Source organism: Pagrus major, chromosome 2 (genome assembly GCF_040436345.1).
Source record: "Pagrus major chromosome 2, Pma_NU_1.0".
NCBI lineage: Eukaryota > Metazoa > Chordata > Actinopteri > Spariformes > Sparidae > Pagrus > Pagrus major.
In genome coordinates, this window is record NC_133216.1 from 6,935,350 (window position 1) to 6,950,838 (window position 15,489).

A 15,489-nucleotide genomic window follows, 5' to 3' on the forward strand; every position below is an offset into this window, starting at 1 on the left:
TACAACCAGACACTCGTCTCTTCCGTATTGTGCTCCCTCTTCATTCAGCGTGACAAAGAGCTGAAGTCGGGCTTTTTGTGCCTTTCAGGCCTTCTTATCTAATCAGCTCCAGCTATCAGATAACATGTTGAGATAGGAAGAGGCACAACAGTGTCAAGCCGGTATGACTTTAAATAAAACTTGCATTTTTCGTTTCAAAATAAAATAAACGTCCAGCTTTTATTGATTTAATACTTCAAATTAATAAAAGCAAAGTAGCACACAGAGCGAGGAGAAAATAGCGTGATTTTCTCAGCTGTACAATCACCAGATGATATTTAGAAGTCATATCCATTAAAGGCAGAGAGTCCACAGTGTAAAGATGTAACAGCCCAATTATACCCAGAATTATCATGCTTGAATTTTGGGTATGAAATAAACAACTTCCTGCATTGTTGCGGCTTCCTCTTGATAACTTCTTCCAGCTTCCTGCGTCTGCGCTTGGTCTGCGTAAAGTGCGCACCTTAACGCACGCATGGCAAGACAACTTGATGCAATCCGCCAAAAGATTACTCCAGACGTCAAGAAAACGAAAGCACAAGACGATGTCACATTCTTTTAAGTCTTATAGCAAAACCGGGCTGAATTTAAAGGAAGCCCGTACCATGACCTCGGTTCCTGAAAATGCCACTGTCATTGTGCAAATGGGTATGCTCATAATGAAACTTAAACGACGTGATCTAGTGTAGGCGATTCAAACTCATCTTGTGCACACTTTAGTAACGTATTGACAGCCTGTGGTGCAGTGAACGCTGGTGCTGTTTGTGAGGAACACAAGCAAAGGTGAAGATCAACACGCTGTAGCAGACTGAGGAGAGCACAGGTGAGGTCAGATATATCCTGACTTTATTGTCCTTTATTGTACTTTCATAACTTTACAGATAATTACTAATTTTCCCCATTCTACAAGTTTAAAGTTTCAGGTTCACAGCATCTTTTGAATCATCATGGCTCCACATCCCACGATACAGGCGATCATCGACACCACAGCTGGAGCAATAGGTGGGTTAACTATCTATCTATCTGTCTATCTATCTGTCTGTCTGTCTGTCTGTCTCTGTCAAAAACTCAACCTAACCTGTCAAAAAGTCAAGTAATTCATCAAAATGCAGCTAGTATCCAACTAACTATTACACACAAGTAACTGTGCGTTGTGTTTTGAAGAAGAGGACCAAACCAAGATATCTTTAGAGGTGAAGATATCTTCACCGTATATTCTGACAGAACAGGTCCAGGCTACTGCAGAAACAGGCAAACCTTTTAATAATGATAGTAACTCTATTTGTATAGAACCTTTAAAAAGAGATACAAAGTGCTTTACACACAGTATTTGTGATGGTAATTGCAAATCTAAATCTAAACAGCAGACAGTGTAACACAGGGAAATAAAATAAGTAAAAACTGGGTAATGAAACAAAGCTACAATCATCTCAATCAGGTGTTAGACATTTAGAATATGGTATGCCAAAGATAACCTCTGAAACACACACCAGTGAGGTTCTTTGTTGATACATTTTTTATGGATGACCTTCAATAGAAAAGAAACTGTTGTCTTTGGTCATGATGTGATGAGATCAGCACCATTAACCCACTGTGAGTCTGTGTACCAAAGTGAATCTATTTGGAGAAAACTTGACAATAAAATGTGTTTAAACCATCATGACATCCATCTTTATCTGTTGAAATCCTTTCTCAGGTGGCACAGCTTGCGTGCTGAGCGGTCAGCCGTTTGACACCACAAAGGTGAAGATGCAGACGTTCCCCAAACTGTACCGCAACTTCTTCCACTGCTTCATGTCCACCTACAGGGAGGGGGGACTGCGTGGGTTCTACAAAGGCACGACCCCCGCCATTGTGGCCAACATCAGCGAGAACGCCGTGCTCTTCTTGAGTTACGGTCTCTGTCAGGATGTGGTCCGCTATGTGTCCAAGACGGATAAAGGGGCCGAACTCAGGTTTGACACTAACGTTTCTGTGCATTTATTCGTGTGTCCATAATGAGTTTACAGTGTTACTTCTTGTAAGTCTGTCATGAGTCGCTGCTTCCTCTATCCACACCCTGCAGAGGAAAGTATGTCACGACTGGCTCCAGTCTCACAATTTTACATCATTGTAAACTGAATATGTTCGGGTCTTTTGGGGACACACAACAGAATATGAACAAGTTTCTCCTCAAGCTGAACAGCAGGGACAGACTGCAGTGATGATGTTGTTTGGAGACAAATTACTGCAGAGACGGTGAATCATTCAATTATTTCTGAGACATTATTACAGCCAAGGGCTGAGCTTTGTATCCTATTTACATCCTTCTCCAACATCCTGCCTCAGAGAACAGATTACCATGTTGAGCAGCTCACAGTTTTCCAGTCTGGATTGTAGCAGCTGGACAGTAAGAGTTCACTTTTTACAGACGTTCTGGAGATTTCTTCGCTGTGAAAGAGACAGATGTTTGGGTTTGTTCCTGATTTTACTATTTTCCCCTGATCGTAACCGCTCACTAATTGGGAAAAAAACTATAAAATGTTGAAGAAGAACAACAAGTTTCTTTTAATTGGATGTAAAGATATAAGATGGGAATGACTCTCAATCTTACAAACACTTAATTCTGAGAAGTTTCTGGTTCACTACGAGTCAACAGTCAACAAAGTGTCAACAAAGGAAAATAATCTTACATCTATTTTCCTTACTTAACACAAAAATATGACTGTGCACCATCTGAATTCAAGTTACTCTCTTTTACCAAAGATGAGCATATTTGCCTCATTAACTCATCGTAAAACACACTTCATTCAATATTGACATATACAAAATAAAAGCAAACAGTTTTGGTCGCTCGCTGCTGGTACCCGACTCTCTCTCGCTCCTTCTCGCCATGTCTTCTTGTCCCCGGTAGGAAGGAATGTTTGTTTGTGTCTTCCTGTATGCACACTAAAAGCCCTTTGTGACTTTCTGCTATTGAATCCTTTCCATCGCTCATCAGTGATACTCAGAAGGCATCCGCAGGGTCTTTAGCCTCTATCTTCTCCGCCATGGTGACATGCCCCACCGAGCTGGTGAAATGTCAACTACAGGCCATGCACGAAATGGAATCAAGTGGCAAGATCGTGAGCGGACAGAGAAGGTTGGTGTGACCGAATCATGACGCGGGAACGAGCAGAACGTGTTTAGTTTCACACTTTTAACTGTGTTTTGTGCTGTGACTCCAGCACGCCGTGGACAGTCGTGAAGACAGTGTTGAAGACAAGTGGTCCCCTGGGTTTCTACCAAGGACTGACATCCACCATCGTGAGGGAGATGCCGGGTTACTTCTGCTTTTTCGGGGCCTATGAACTGTGTCGGTCTAAGTTTGCCCGGTACATGGGCACGGACAAGGACAGCATAGGTATGGTTTTTATTTCCCATTTAACTTTAATGAGCCATTTTTTTTTCTGTGACCCACTCCCACAAAATAATTCTGGTCTTTGTAGGTGTTCTTCCACTCATGTTCAGTGGTGGATTTGGAGGAGCTTGTCTGTGGCTGGTGGTCTATCCCATAGACTGTGTGAAGTCCAGGATCCAGGTGCACGCTTTAACTGGGAGGCAGGCAGGCTTCATAAAGACCTTCATGGGTATCATACGCACTGAAGGTAAGATATCAATTAGAATAAACTTCTGTCCTGTTCTATTCATAATGAGTTCAGACATTCAGAAATCAGAAGTAATCTCTGCAGAGACAAACTTTTTACCTTAAAGGATAACTCAGTGTTACAGGAGTGCAACGGTAGACCAGTGGACTGCTTTTCAAAACATACCACAGCCACAAAAGGCACACACACTTTATTGTGTAAAGTTGGTGGAAGAACCCTTTTCTGAAAAAAGACGTACTGTAGAGAGCATTACAGACATTGTGGTATTACAACCACCATGTAATACCAAGGTGCATGGAGAAGGGACAAACACTGAAGAGGTCAAAACTCCAGCGACACTTGTAGTATATAGAACGACTTTATTGTCAGATCCACGTCACAATAAAGTTGTTCTCTATACTGCAAGTGTTACAAGAGTTTTGACTAAGATGTACACGGACTGTATTTTTTTAAGGTTATTGTGTCTTGAAATTTTGTGTTCTTAGCAAACAGTAAGAATAAAACTTGGTGGAACACCTGAGATAGTTGAAGTACCAAAAGGCGTTAAAATGGCAATGGGTCGCCTCAAAGAAGCTGAAGATTCAGGTTAGGCATAAGCTCTGAATAAAGTTAAAGTGTTTTACATGTTTCAGATCAGAGCAGCCTCTGGGATATTTTTATTCCACTGTTCTCTGTGAACCAGACACTGTAGTGTGTGAAAAACCACAGTCTGACCTGATTTGCACATTTAGTCAAATATAACTGTACATCTCATCTCTGTCTGAATGCTTAATGCACTGAGTCACCGCCACATGCCACACCATCTGCACCATCTGTTGGCACCATGGGCCTCAGAGTTCACAGAACAGGTCGGATACTTGTAGAATTTCTTTAGAAGAACAGTAATTGATAAATTAAAGGAGTTTTTCTTTTCATGACTTTTGAAAGCCAGAGCTTGAGACTGTAAATGTTTGTTGACGTGACACAAATAAAGCTCCACTTACAGTCACGCTGGTTGAGCGCAGTATGTTAGAATGTCAGAAATTGAATGTTGACTCGTGGAATGTAGACTAAAGTTAATGCAAACCTTTACACCCCGAGTTTCTTATGTGCATAAATCCTAAGCTACAACTACAACAGCAGCCCTGAGTTACAGAAGTTACATTATGGTGATCCATTTTCAAACAGGTGAAAAAAAATATTTGTCTTTCTTCTTTGTTTTATCTTTCTTCCAGGTGAAATAGGTTTTTTCAAACTTTTTTCAACTTTCCTCTTTTTTAAAAAAAAAAAAAAAAAGAAAGACAAAAATTGAAACTGGATCATCAGTTTTTCTTCTCAGGGCCTCTGTCCTGAGTTGCAGCTGACCCTTTTAGACGTTGAAAGCTGTAATTGCACCACCGCCGGTCTGACTTGGATGCAGAGTGTGAAGCATTTTGTTAGAAATTGGCCCAAGCTGGGTGCCTGACTCATCTGTGGGGAATGGCCTGTGTAGCTGTTTGACTCTGTCTTGTCCCACAGGGTTCACTGCTCTGTACTCTGGCCTCACTCCTACCATGATACGCACCTTCCCTGCCAACGGAGCCCTCTTCCTGGCTTATGAGCTCAGTCGCAAGTTTATGATGGAGGCAGCTGGTGCCTGATGTGGAGGGTCGTCACCATTGAATCAAGTATTCTGATGAAACCCTGCCATGTCTTCTTGTATTTCTAAAATGAAATGACTAATAATAAGTAATAAGTTTTATTGTGTCTTTATGTTTGATTAAATGTGACCAAAAAATATGCAAATAATGAGGTTTTGGTTATGGCTGTTGATTTGAATATATTGTGAACACATGGTGATTAAGAAATAAAGTATTAATCCCATAAGTCTTACTGTCATACTTAACCTTATTTTTTATACTGTTTGGTCTTGTTTTTTGTGTGTGTGTTTGTTTTAGTTTCTTTCTATTAGCTGAAGGATATTCTGCCGGCCTCGCTACAAGAGGATCCTGTTCATGCTAAACTAGTTTTAGTTTAGTTTCCTCTTGCAGCAGAAAAATTGTTCTTGCTTCTTGATCCATGGGAGTTAAGATTAGTTAGAAACCATACTCTTTTTTCATAATACTAATAAAAGGCATAGGTATGGATGGCTCCATACGGCTCAACCAGCCTAATCTAAGTCCCCGGAAAACTAGATTCCAAATTGATTTCAAAAGAAGTCATTTGCAACCACAGTACTAGCTGTATGGAGCCATTTTATGTTGTTTTTTTTGTTTGTTTTTTTTTGTCATCATTTGTGTAGGAGAATGCTGTAACACTGTTCTGCTGTGAAGGTCTAGACATGTTTTGTCGACTATAAAACTTCATCATCATCTTGGTGGGGGGTGCAGTCTGTAATGTACTTTCTGTTTCCAACATGCTGATTGTCAAACTAAAACTTAAGATACAGGAGGAAGTGAATCTTTTGCCTTTCTTGGAAACAATTTTGAAAAGAGAAAAAAAAAAAAAAAAGACGCTGCCAGTAATTGTGAGTAACCCAGCTGGACGGGATGTACAACAGACTTGACCTAAACACACACAAAAGCCTGAAGAGTACACACCCTGATGTTTTTGAAACATGTTTTTCATCCCATTACAATAAACTACCAAACCATCCATCCATGCTACCATCTTGCTTGGATTTTAAACTTGTGTGTTGTAGCATTGTTAACAAATGAGCCTGGATTCACAGGCACTCATGTACTGTAGTGAGCTGTCATGTGACCAAGTATCATGTGACAGTTGATTAAACCTCACTGGAAAATGTTGGCAACAAGCAGCTCCCATGTACACACACTGTGTACTTACCTTGAACATACTGTGATTATGTATCTACATTACTCAGTTACACAACATTACCGTTCAAATTTGCAATCGATAAAAAGTCTGTCAAGTTCATTTCCTTTGGTAAGTTTGGGTGTCTTTACCTCACACCTCCCCCCTCTCCGCCTCACACATGTTTTGTCTATGTATTTAACGCTCTCCTGAAATCTCCTCGCACATTTTAAATACTGGTAAAACTTCCATTCTAAGGGAGGAGAGACATGATCACATCTTCTTGTGCCTGCACCCGCTCTCATGTTTCACTACTTGGATGCCACCTATTGTTTATTCATAACCTGCACCCAACAGGTGTCAGACTACTGGATGTGAATGTATAATGGGAAAGCACAAGAGCTCAACTCATAGCTTTCCATCACAGGAGCCACATAGAGACTGCTTCGGCTGTATGGTTCATGTTACCTGTTGGTACCCACCAACCAGGTGAGGTGGGAGTTTATGTGTGTGTGTCAGACTCATGAGATGCAGCAGGTGATGAGGGACGTGAACAGGCCACACCCCGCAGGGAGAGCAGACAGGTAAACAAGTGCAGCGCTGCTTCACTCGCTTCATCACAGCGACAACATTCTCACTAATGATCTCAACAACGTCCAGCACGGCCGAGATGGTGACACAAGGCAAATTTCAGATCAACGCTGTGGATACTGTCGAAGGTAAGGACTTTTTATGATCTTTTAAAAGTGCATGTTTCACTTTTACTGTCATTATATCCGGTATTCAATACAGTCGAGGGCCCCAGGGTGCTGTTTTTAAGGGACCCAGGAATTCTTGCAGGTGTCCCTGCTGATCAGAAAACCAGACAGAGATTACAGAATACTTTGACACAACATAATCCAGAGTTAATTTAATTGTCTTTAAAGCTTTCTTTTTACTTACAATGTTCATTATTATTGTGAATCAAAAGGCATTTTTTCACAATAATAATACAAAGTTTACTACACTACGACACACGGTGAGGACACAACAACAGATTCTAAACAAGAAATACTTAATCAAACTAAATAATCCAACAATATTTACATACATTTGAAATCTATATGTAATAATTGAATATGTATTGATACACATCTCAAGCAAATTAATCAAAAATAGTTTGGTTTCACTTGATGACGTCAGTTCCCAGAACTCCTACCTCTACTGAGACAGGCTGTTTAGAGCATTAGTCATGGTCCATCCATTACACTGACTGGCTGCTAGTCTCGCTCACAGCCCACTCACTCCACAAATAAAACCTGATTCACAACTGGATTTTTTTTTTTTCGTAAGTTTTTTGTTTTTGTGATTGACACTTAAAGATACAATATGTAACATTTCAGCATTAAAATGTTTAAAAACAACAGGACCTTTTTTTTAAAACATATATTTTGTTGAGTTATGTGCTTACATAATCCCAAGTGTTTACAACAATGTTCAAATCCAGAATATCCTGTTATTTACTGCAGAGTCACAGAGTGAGGAAGGATGGCAAATGTGACTAAACCAAAGTCCTTTTATGCAAGTTTTGACCCTCATCAGCCATATTGGCAGTTATTTCAGGCGAACAAGACCAGGCCCTTATCTAGATGAATGAGGAGAGAGCCATAACTTCATTTTTAATGGTCACTGTGACATAAAAACTGCATGTATAGAATCATCATTTAATAATATGTCTTTTTTAGAAAAAAAAAATTAAAAAGTTTGGTATAAGGTTTAAAACATGTTTCTTCAACAGGTTATCCTTCTGTTACACATGCGTGTGGTTTCACCAACGTCTTTTAAGGCCCAGAGTTTAATGTCTGATGTTTGAATAATCTCACCTTTCTTGATAATCCTGTGCATTAGAGTGATATCCTTCTTTTTAATGCCTATAAAAAAGTCCTAAACAAGGAAAAAATGATTTCACTTAAATGTAATGTATACACCTTTGTGATGTGATGTGGAACGTTGTGCTTAACCCACTGACAGTATTACATTCTATTAAGTCTATTGTTCCTATCAGTGTTTTACGGAGAAAAAGAAAAGTTTTTTTCTGGTGCTCCTTTTTCTAAGTTCTAAAATATTTTTTTTTTCATGTGTGGAACAGAGTGAAAAAAAAATTGTATTAGGTGAATTTTTTTTTTTATGTGTCGAGCTGAGTAAATTTTTTTTTTCATGTGTTCAGAGGAGTAAAAGATAATTTTCACGAGTGAAATATTTTTATTCCGTGTGTGAAACCCAGTGAAAAATATATTTTTCCAAGTGTTTCTGTAATACTCATTTTGACCACAAGGGGCAGAAGTGCGCCACTACTCATGTCCTTAATAAGATGAAAAGCATCCAAATTAAATTTTCACTCGTAAAAAAAAAAAATTCACTCGGCTTGACACATAAAAAAAATATTTTCACCAGTGAAAACATTTTTTTTCACTCTGTTTCACACATTAAAAAAATATTTTAGAACTAAGAAAGAGGAGCACCAGAAAAAAAAATTCTCCCTTGCCCCTCAGGGCTTCCGTAGTGTTTCTATACTTTGTCTTTTCTGAAAGAATTGTGATCATGAATATGGTTGTTTCTTGTCCACTAAAAGCTCTTTAAGGAAAAAATGTTCTAGCATCGTCCTTCAACAGCACTTAAAAATGTCAACCATTCACTGCCTCCAGCTTCTCAAACCTGAGCCGGATATGTCCGCTTTATCATTGCAGATTTAATATCTTTAGATTTTAGACACAAGGGTACATCTTAAAGTGCAGTAGCTTGTTTTGTCCTTACAGCAGTCCAAAATACAAAGATACTCAATTTTACAATGAAAACCAAAGGAAAAAATCAGACATGAGATGCTGGAAGCATTGGATGTTGTTCTCTTGTTAGATGAGAAAATGAACAAAAATAAATGAACAAACCTACTTCACTTGTAGAGGTCACACTGGGCTCTCAGACATTATGTTCTGCATTTTTCCCCCCATTTTTATAGACTACGTTATTGATCAACTAATAAACAGAACAATCAACACACTGACGATAACTGAAATATTAGTTAGCTGCAGCCCTGTTAACTGGGAAATTTACGAGACTAGACAGTTTTTTTTCTGTAACTCCATCACAATGTAAACATTTTAGGAATGATACATAAATAGTTCAGCAGCTTTACACAACATGCTGTGACTCAGGTGGATTTGAAGTTACGTGACCTCCCTCAGAGATTAATTACCTCATTAGTGACAAATGAGACGTCTCGCTGCCTGATTGCATCAATGTTTTGTGTCACCTTTAATAAAAGGTGCCGTCCCACTAGATCGTGTTGTGTTTAAACTGTTTAACTGTATCACAAAATGACTATAAACAGTGTTCTGTCTGGATTCAAGCACTCACAAATGTGGAAGAAGGTGCCATGTAAAATATGCAATAACTAGTATTTTCCATACATACATGTACAGTAACATACATCCCTCTGTGTACTCCAGTAGAAGCTTGTGAAGTGTTTTTTACTCTCTCTACAGATAAAAACTCAGGCAGACTGGGATGTTTCGGTTGGATACTCGTCCTCATATCCCTCCTCTTCATAGCAGTAACCTTCCCGCTCACATTATTTATGTGTGTTAAGGTGGAGTATATTCTCATTGTGGTACTACTGATCATATCCACTGTAGCAGCACTGTTTTCCTCATTACTGAAAAAAATAACTCTAGCAGGACTGCAAGAAAGATGAGTGTGGACACATACATATAGCTGAAAACCATATAAGAAGTGGATGCCGACTATGCCAGCGTTGTTATGGCTAATATGGGTCTAACCATTACAATGATGCATTTGCATTTAGTTGACTGATGTGACAACATGTCAGAGTTAACTTTTATCTTTTACAATAATTTGTTTTTCCTCTTTCTAATGTTCTCTATGGCTGGCCACGTTTCTACCATCCAGATAGTGAAGGAGTACGAGCGAGCTGTCATTTTTAGACTGGGCCGGATCACAGACAGGAAACCTAAAGGGCCAGGTTCGTCATTTAATCTGTTGCTATTCACTGTTGGGGAAAATGTCCAGAAACTGGTTTCCTGACTAAAAGACCAATTCAATTCAGTCCAATTTAAAAATTACCAAGCAGATAAACTAAAGTAATTACACCACGTTAATGAAGGCTCTCAGTCATCCAGGTCACGGTACCTTTACCTGCTGCAACATTAAGGAAATGAACACATTAATGCATCAATGATTATAATCCAATAATATAATAAATATTATACTTAAATATGTTATTCTACATAATGAATACTTTTACTTTTGGTACATTAAGTATATTTTGATTCTGATACTTTTGTACTTCTACTTCAGTAAAAATTGAGATGTTTGAGTTTCGCTTGTAACAAACGATTATCTACATTATTGTATTGCTACTTTTACAAATACAAGTGTACTACTTCCTCCTCTCATATAGTGATCTGAATAGATTGTCAAAGTACTTGACTGATGGATACTCAAAAATAAAAGCAGGCTCTTCCTTCCAGGACTTTTCTTTGTTCTGCCCTGCACTGATAACTTTGTGAAAGTCGACCTGAGAACTGTGTCCTTTGACATCCCTCCACAAGAGGTATGTTTTTCTTTCTTTCTTTTTTTTTTTTTTACATTTGTTCGATTGAAATCAAAAGTGTGAATCTCATGTGTGTTTCTCCTGTATCCCAGCTCGTCTCTGTCATTATTAAAAACTGCTGATCATCTTCCTGGGTGAAATGGTGGCAGCATCATAATTGGAGCTTTTTGTCATTGTTGCAGATTCTAACCAAAGACTCAGTGACAGTGTCTGTGGATGGCGTGGTGTACTTCCGCATACAATGCCCCATCTCATCTGTGGCCAATGTGTCCAACGCCCACTCATCTACACGACTGCTGGCTCAGACCACTCTGAGGAACGTTCTCGGTACTAAAAACCTGTCAGAGCTGCTGTCAGACAGAGAGGGGATATCTCTCAGTATGCAGGTGAGTAAACTGTGTGTTCATAAAGACCCGGAGGGCAGAAAAGAGGGATGGGAATGTTGCATTTTAAAACTATGAAGAGAGGAATTGTTGAACATAAAATAAAAACTAATTTATGCTCTGGTGACCCCTATTAGTTAAATGTAGGCAACAAAAAAAACTAATATTTAAGCCAGCTTCCATTTTAGCCTTCATCCAAACACTAATAAAATGTAGCTGTACAGTTGGACTGTATATGTTTAAAAGTCCAATATCTACTTCATTACCCTCCATATTTTTGTTATAATAATTTGTTTGTGTTTTGACCAGGTGCAGAATTAAAAAAATAATAATAAATAAATCAGAAACTTGAAATATTATCCAGCTGGAGTTTTTTGACCTGTTCTCGAGTCATAATCACAGGAGAGAAAACAAATTAGTTCAGACAGAAATGTTTTTTTTCTTGCTTGCCTCTCAGCGGTCCTGTACAATTTGTACATTTGAGATGAAAGATGTTCAGACATCCAGCAGACATGGAAAAACTTCATCACCATGTTTCTAACCAACTGATGAAGTCCGAAATTCACTCACTGTTTATACATATATTTTGGTTTAAACCAACAGAAAAGACCTGAATCTTTAATTGGACCCTTTTAACCCACTGTCGTTAACTTTGTGTGTCTGCTGGTTGGCGCTGTGGGTTCATCAGAGCCTGTTTACATAAAACTGCTTTTGCTTCTGCTAAAACAGCACTGATGAGACCAATGAGGCTGAACCAGAGAACAAATGTGCAAAACCCAAATAATGAGTTAATAAAGGCTAAAAGGCTCCATAATCTTGAAGAGTTGCATGATACATTTCATAGTCATTAGATTGCTTGCTTACTAAAACATAACTGGAGCGAACACTGGTTTTATGTGATGGAGTATTTGTTGTTAAATGATCCTCTTCAGGAATCCCTGGATGAAGCCACTGATCCGTGGGGTATTAAGGTGGAGCGTGTGGAGATCAAGGACGTGAAGCTGCCTCAGCAGCTGCAGAGAGCCATGGCAGCAGAGGCAGAAGCCAGTCGGGAGGCCAGAGCAAAGGTAAAGAGGGAGGACGATGAGAAGATTTAATTGGGTTTCCTCTTGATACACTCTAACCATGACAAAGAAGGGGAGGAAGGAATGATGATTGTGTGTGTCTGTGTTTCAGATCATTGCAGCAGAGGGAGAGATGAAGGCCTCCAGGGCTCTGAAAGAAGCCTCTCTGGTGATCGCTGAGTCACCCTCTGCTCTCCAGCTGCGTTACCTGCAGAGCCTCAACTCCATCGCAGCCGAGAAGAACTCCACCATCATCTTCCCTCTGCCCATAGATTTGTTGCAGGGATTTATGCAGAGGAAGTGAACAATCTCATACTCACTAAAACAAAAACTTGGTTAAAGTTGACCCAGTGTGGGGTCAAGATAGCACTGACGCATTACTAATTTTACCCAGTACCATTTAATCCAGTAACCCAACAGTAATATAAAAATAACACCAATACTGGCTCAAATTGTGCTATATTGATGCCACACTGGCTCAATTTTTAAGCCAGCGTTATTTAATGTGTAGCCAGCAATCAATCAGATTCACACAGCAGCCATTTTTCTCTGACATCGTGCTCATGGTGGGAAGCTCAAGTGTGGTACTGCTTTTTCAGGTTGCAAGTCCTATGAATGTAGGGAATCTAACAAGACGTTATCATTTCACTGCTTCTTGATTGATCAGCAACTGAAAAGACAACTGAAACGCACTAATTGATGTTTCTGAATGCTAACGTTAGCTAACAGGTTATCAAATATGTTGTTTTACCTTGAAATATGGCCTAATGCCCCTCAAGATGTTAGCTATCCAACATCATTTCAGTCGCTGATCAATGAGGAAGCGGTGAAATGGAAACAATTTGTGAGATTCCCTACATTTATGTGACTTGCAACCTGGAACCCAGAAGTATCTCGGAGGAAAATGGCCGCTGTATGAATACTGCAATTAAAACAGATTTGCACTGTTGTTATTGTTACTGCTCTAAGCTTCAGTGGCATCTCTTAAGATAACGTATGGTACAGAAGGCCTTGTGTTTTTACTGCTGAACTGCACGCTCATGCATTATAACTTATTATAGAAAGTTTTCTATTTTTACTAAAACAAAAGAATAGTTTCATGTCATTTTCCTACGTAAGAATGGAAAATATAGAACAGAATAATTATGTATTTAAAGACATAAATCCACACCAAATCTCACATTTGGACCCTTATTTTGTTCTTGTGATTTAATACTTAAATACAAAGTGCAACATATACAGAATAGACATTAGTGTCTCATCACTGACCACAATAATTTAACCAGTTAAGCTACAGATGCAGTTCTGGAGGAGGACAAATAAATAAATACATAAATAAATGAAATGCACAAGAAATGTAAAACAAAAATAATGCACATTATCAAGACATGCTTTCATATAACTTACGCAGAGCATGAATTTCTGAAATACTGAATCTTTACAAGAGAAGTCCTGAAACAATCAACTGAAGTACCAGCATCCACCCGATACACCGACCTTCTCTGACACTGGATGTAAACTGTAAACAAAACTTCTTATTCTAGTGTCGAACAAACATTCAGTAAATGAGCACAAGGTCATGTCCACAGGACACAGAGGCAATCAGAGTACCTGATGGAGGGAAATATTGTTAAACATCAATCAGCCAAGTTAAACATCATATCATCTAATGCATCTCACCTACAACCAAATCTCTGTTTGAGCTAATTGTATGTGTCTGGGGGTGCTGATTATTATATCACATTATTATAATAAAGCAATATTTCTTCAATCTACTTTCATATATGTGTTGACTGCACTATGCTCTTTAAAATAGTTCAACATATTCTGTACATCCAACTAATTTTTATAGAAAAGGCTATCTTGCAGGAGACAGTTGAGCTGAGTGGTAATGTAAACATGAGCAAAGTATATTAAAACAAAAGTATAATTAATTGAGAAAACAGTTATGGCAGTTGCTTCCCTTCTATTACTCATAATTCTCCTCAAGACCTGAGATTATTCTCTACACTGAGAAATGAGGTAACAGCTTGCAGGTTTTCAGGATTCTCTTTTCTTTTGAATTCAAAACAAAGGATTTCTGCCGAGAGTCAATTGGAGGTACAAACTGATGTTTAGATGCCATATTAGTTTTTTTGTTCATGAGGGTTTCTGTGGTAACTTTCAGAAGACACAGAAACAATCAGAAAGTTTGAGTCAGCTGCAAGACTGATGATAAGGTTCACTTAAAGAAAGTATGGAAAACTGTGCGTCTGCAACAAAATGAACAGAAACTGGATTTAAATGCATTCAGGTCAAAACGTGTTGACGAGAACCGCGACGTCTGCACCATTTATGTCAGATTCTGCAGCACTGAACTCCAGACATGTGACCGCTACAGTACACGATGAACTGCTGTGTTGAAAGATTTACTCTTTGGTGGTTTCTACAGATCCTGCACCTTCATTTTGTAGGAAAATTCTTTTGTTTTCCTGATCTGACTGGTAGGGGGCGACATCTCACATTAAAAAAATGCAAGATTAGTCTGAAACAGTATAATACAGTGATTTATGTCTTGGTTTCATTTGACTTAATCCTGCTCTGTTTTATTAAAAAAGAGATGTGACGTGTGTTTCCCCTTCCAGACCATCCTCATCAGAAAAAACACCATACAGGTTGACTGTGAAAGCAGCTTATTACCACTCATGGTTACATTTTTTGATAGGCAGCGACCTCTAGTGGCCATAGTAAATATTACAGCAGCAATGGAGGAAGTCAGGTCAAGTAATATGAAGAGAATTGACCACAAAGGGAGGAGGACTGGATGGAGGGCTGGGGTAAAGTGTTTTCCTAAACCTAACTAAGTCGTTTTCTTGCCAAAAGCTGACCAAACTGCAAACGTACGACAGAAGTCCGGTACGCCTCTCGCTGGTACGCTGTAACGGTTCTGTTGTTTTGGAAAACGGGGATATTTGTCGTTTTGGGAGTCACTGGTAATTGACATATTCAGTTTGTAT

General features: G+C 38.9%; 2 protein-coding genes across 2 annotated transcripts; both read left to right on the plus strand.

The window, feature by feature from the left end:
• The first annotated feature begins 550 nt into the window (after positions 1-550).
• On the plus strand, positions 551-6,280 carry slc25a15a (solute carrier family 25 member 15a). The gene is made up of 7 exons (XM_073488926.1): positions 551-862; positions 950-1,041; positions 1,736-1,994; positions 3,020-3,160; positions 3,246-3,421; positions 3,507-3,665; positions 5,163-6,280. Exons 2-7 carry the CDS (start codon positions 987-989, stop codon positions 5,282-5,284), a joined length of 912 nt encoding a protein of 303 aa, XP_073345027.1. The 5' UTR covers positions 551-862; positions 950-986; the 3' UTR covers positions 5,285-6,280.
• A 797-nt stretch (positions 6,281-7,077) lies between these two features.
• Positions 7,078-12,797, plus strand: stoml3a (stomatin (EPB72)-like 3a). Its single transcript, XM_073491265.1, has 7 exons — positions 7,078-7,156; positions 9,959-10,062; positions 10,383-10,455; positions 10,964-11,046; positions 11,229-11,432; positions 12,362-12,496; positions 12,606-12,797. The coding sequence occupies exons 1-7, from the start codon at positions 7,078-7,080 to the stop codon at positions 12,795-12,797; spliced, it is 870 nt and encodes a 289-aa protein (XP_073347366.1).
• Positions 12,798-15,489: the final 2,692 nt, after the last annotated feature.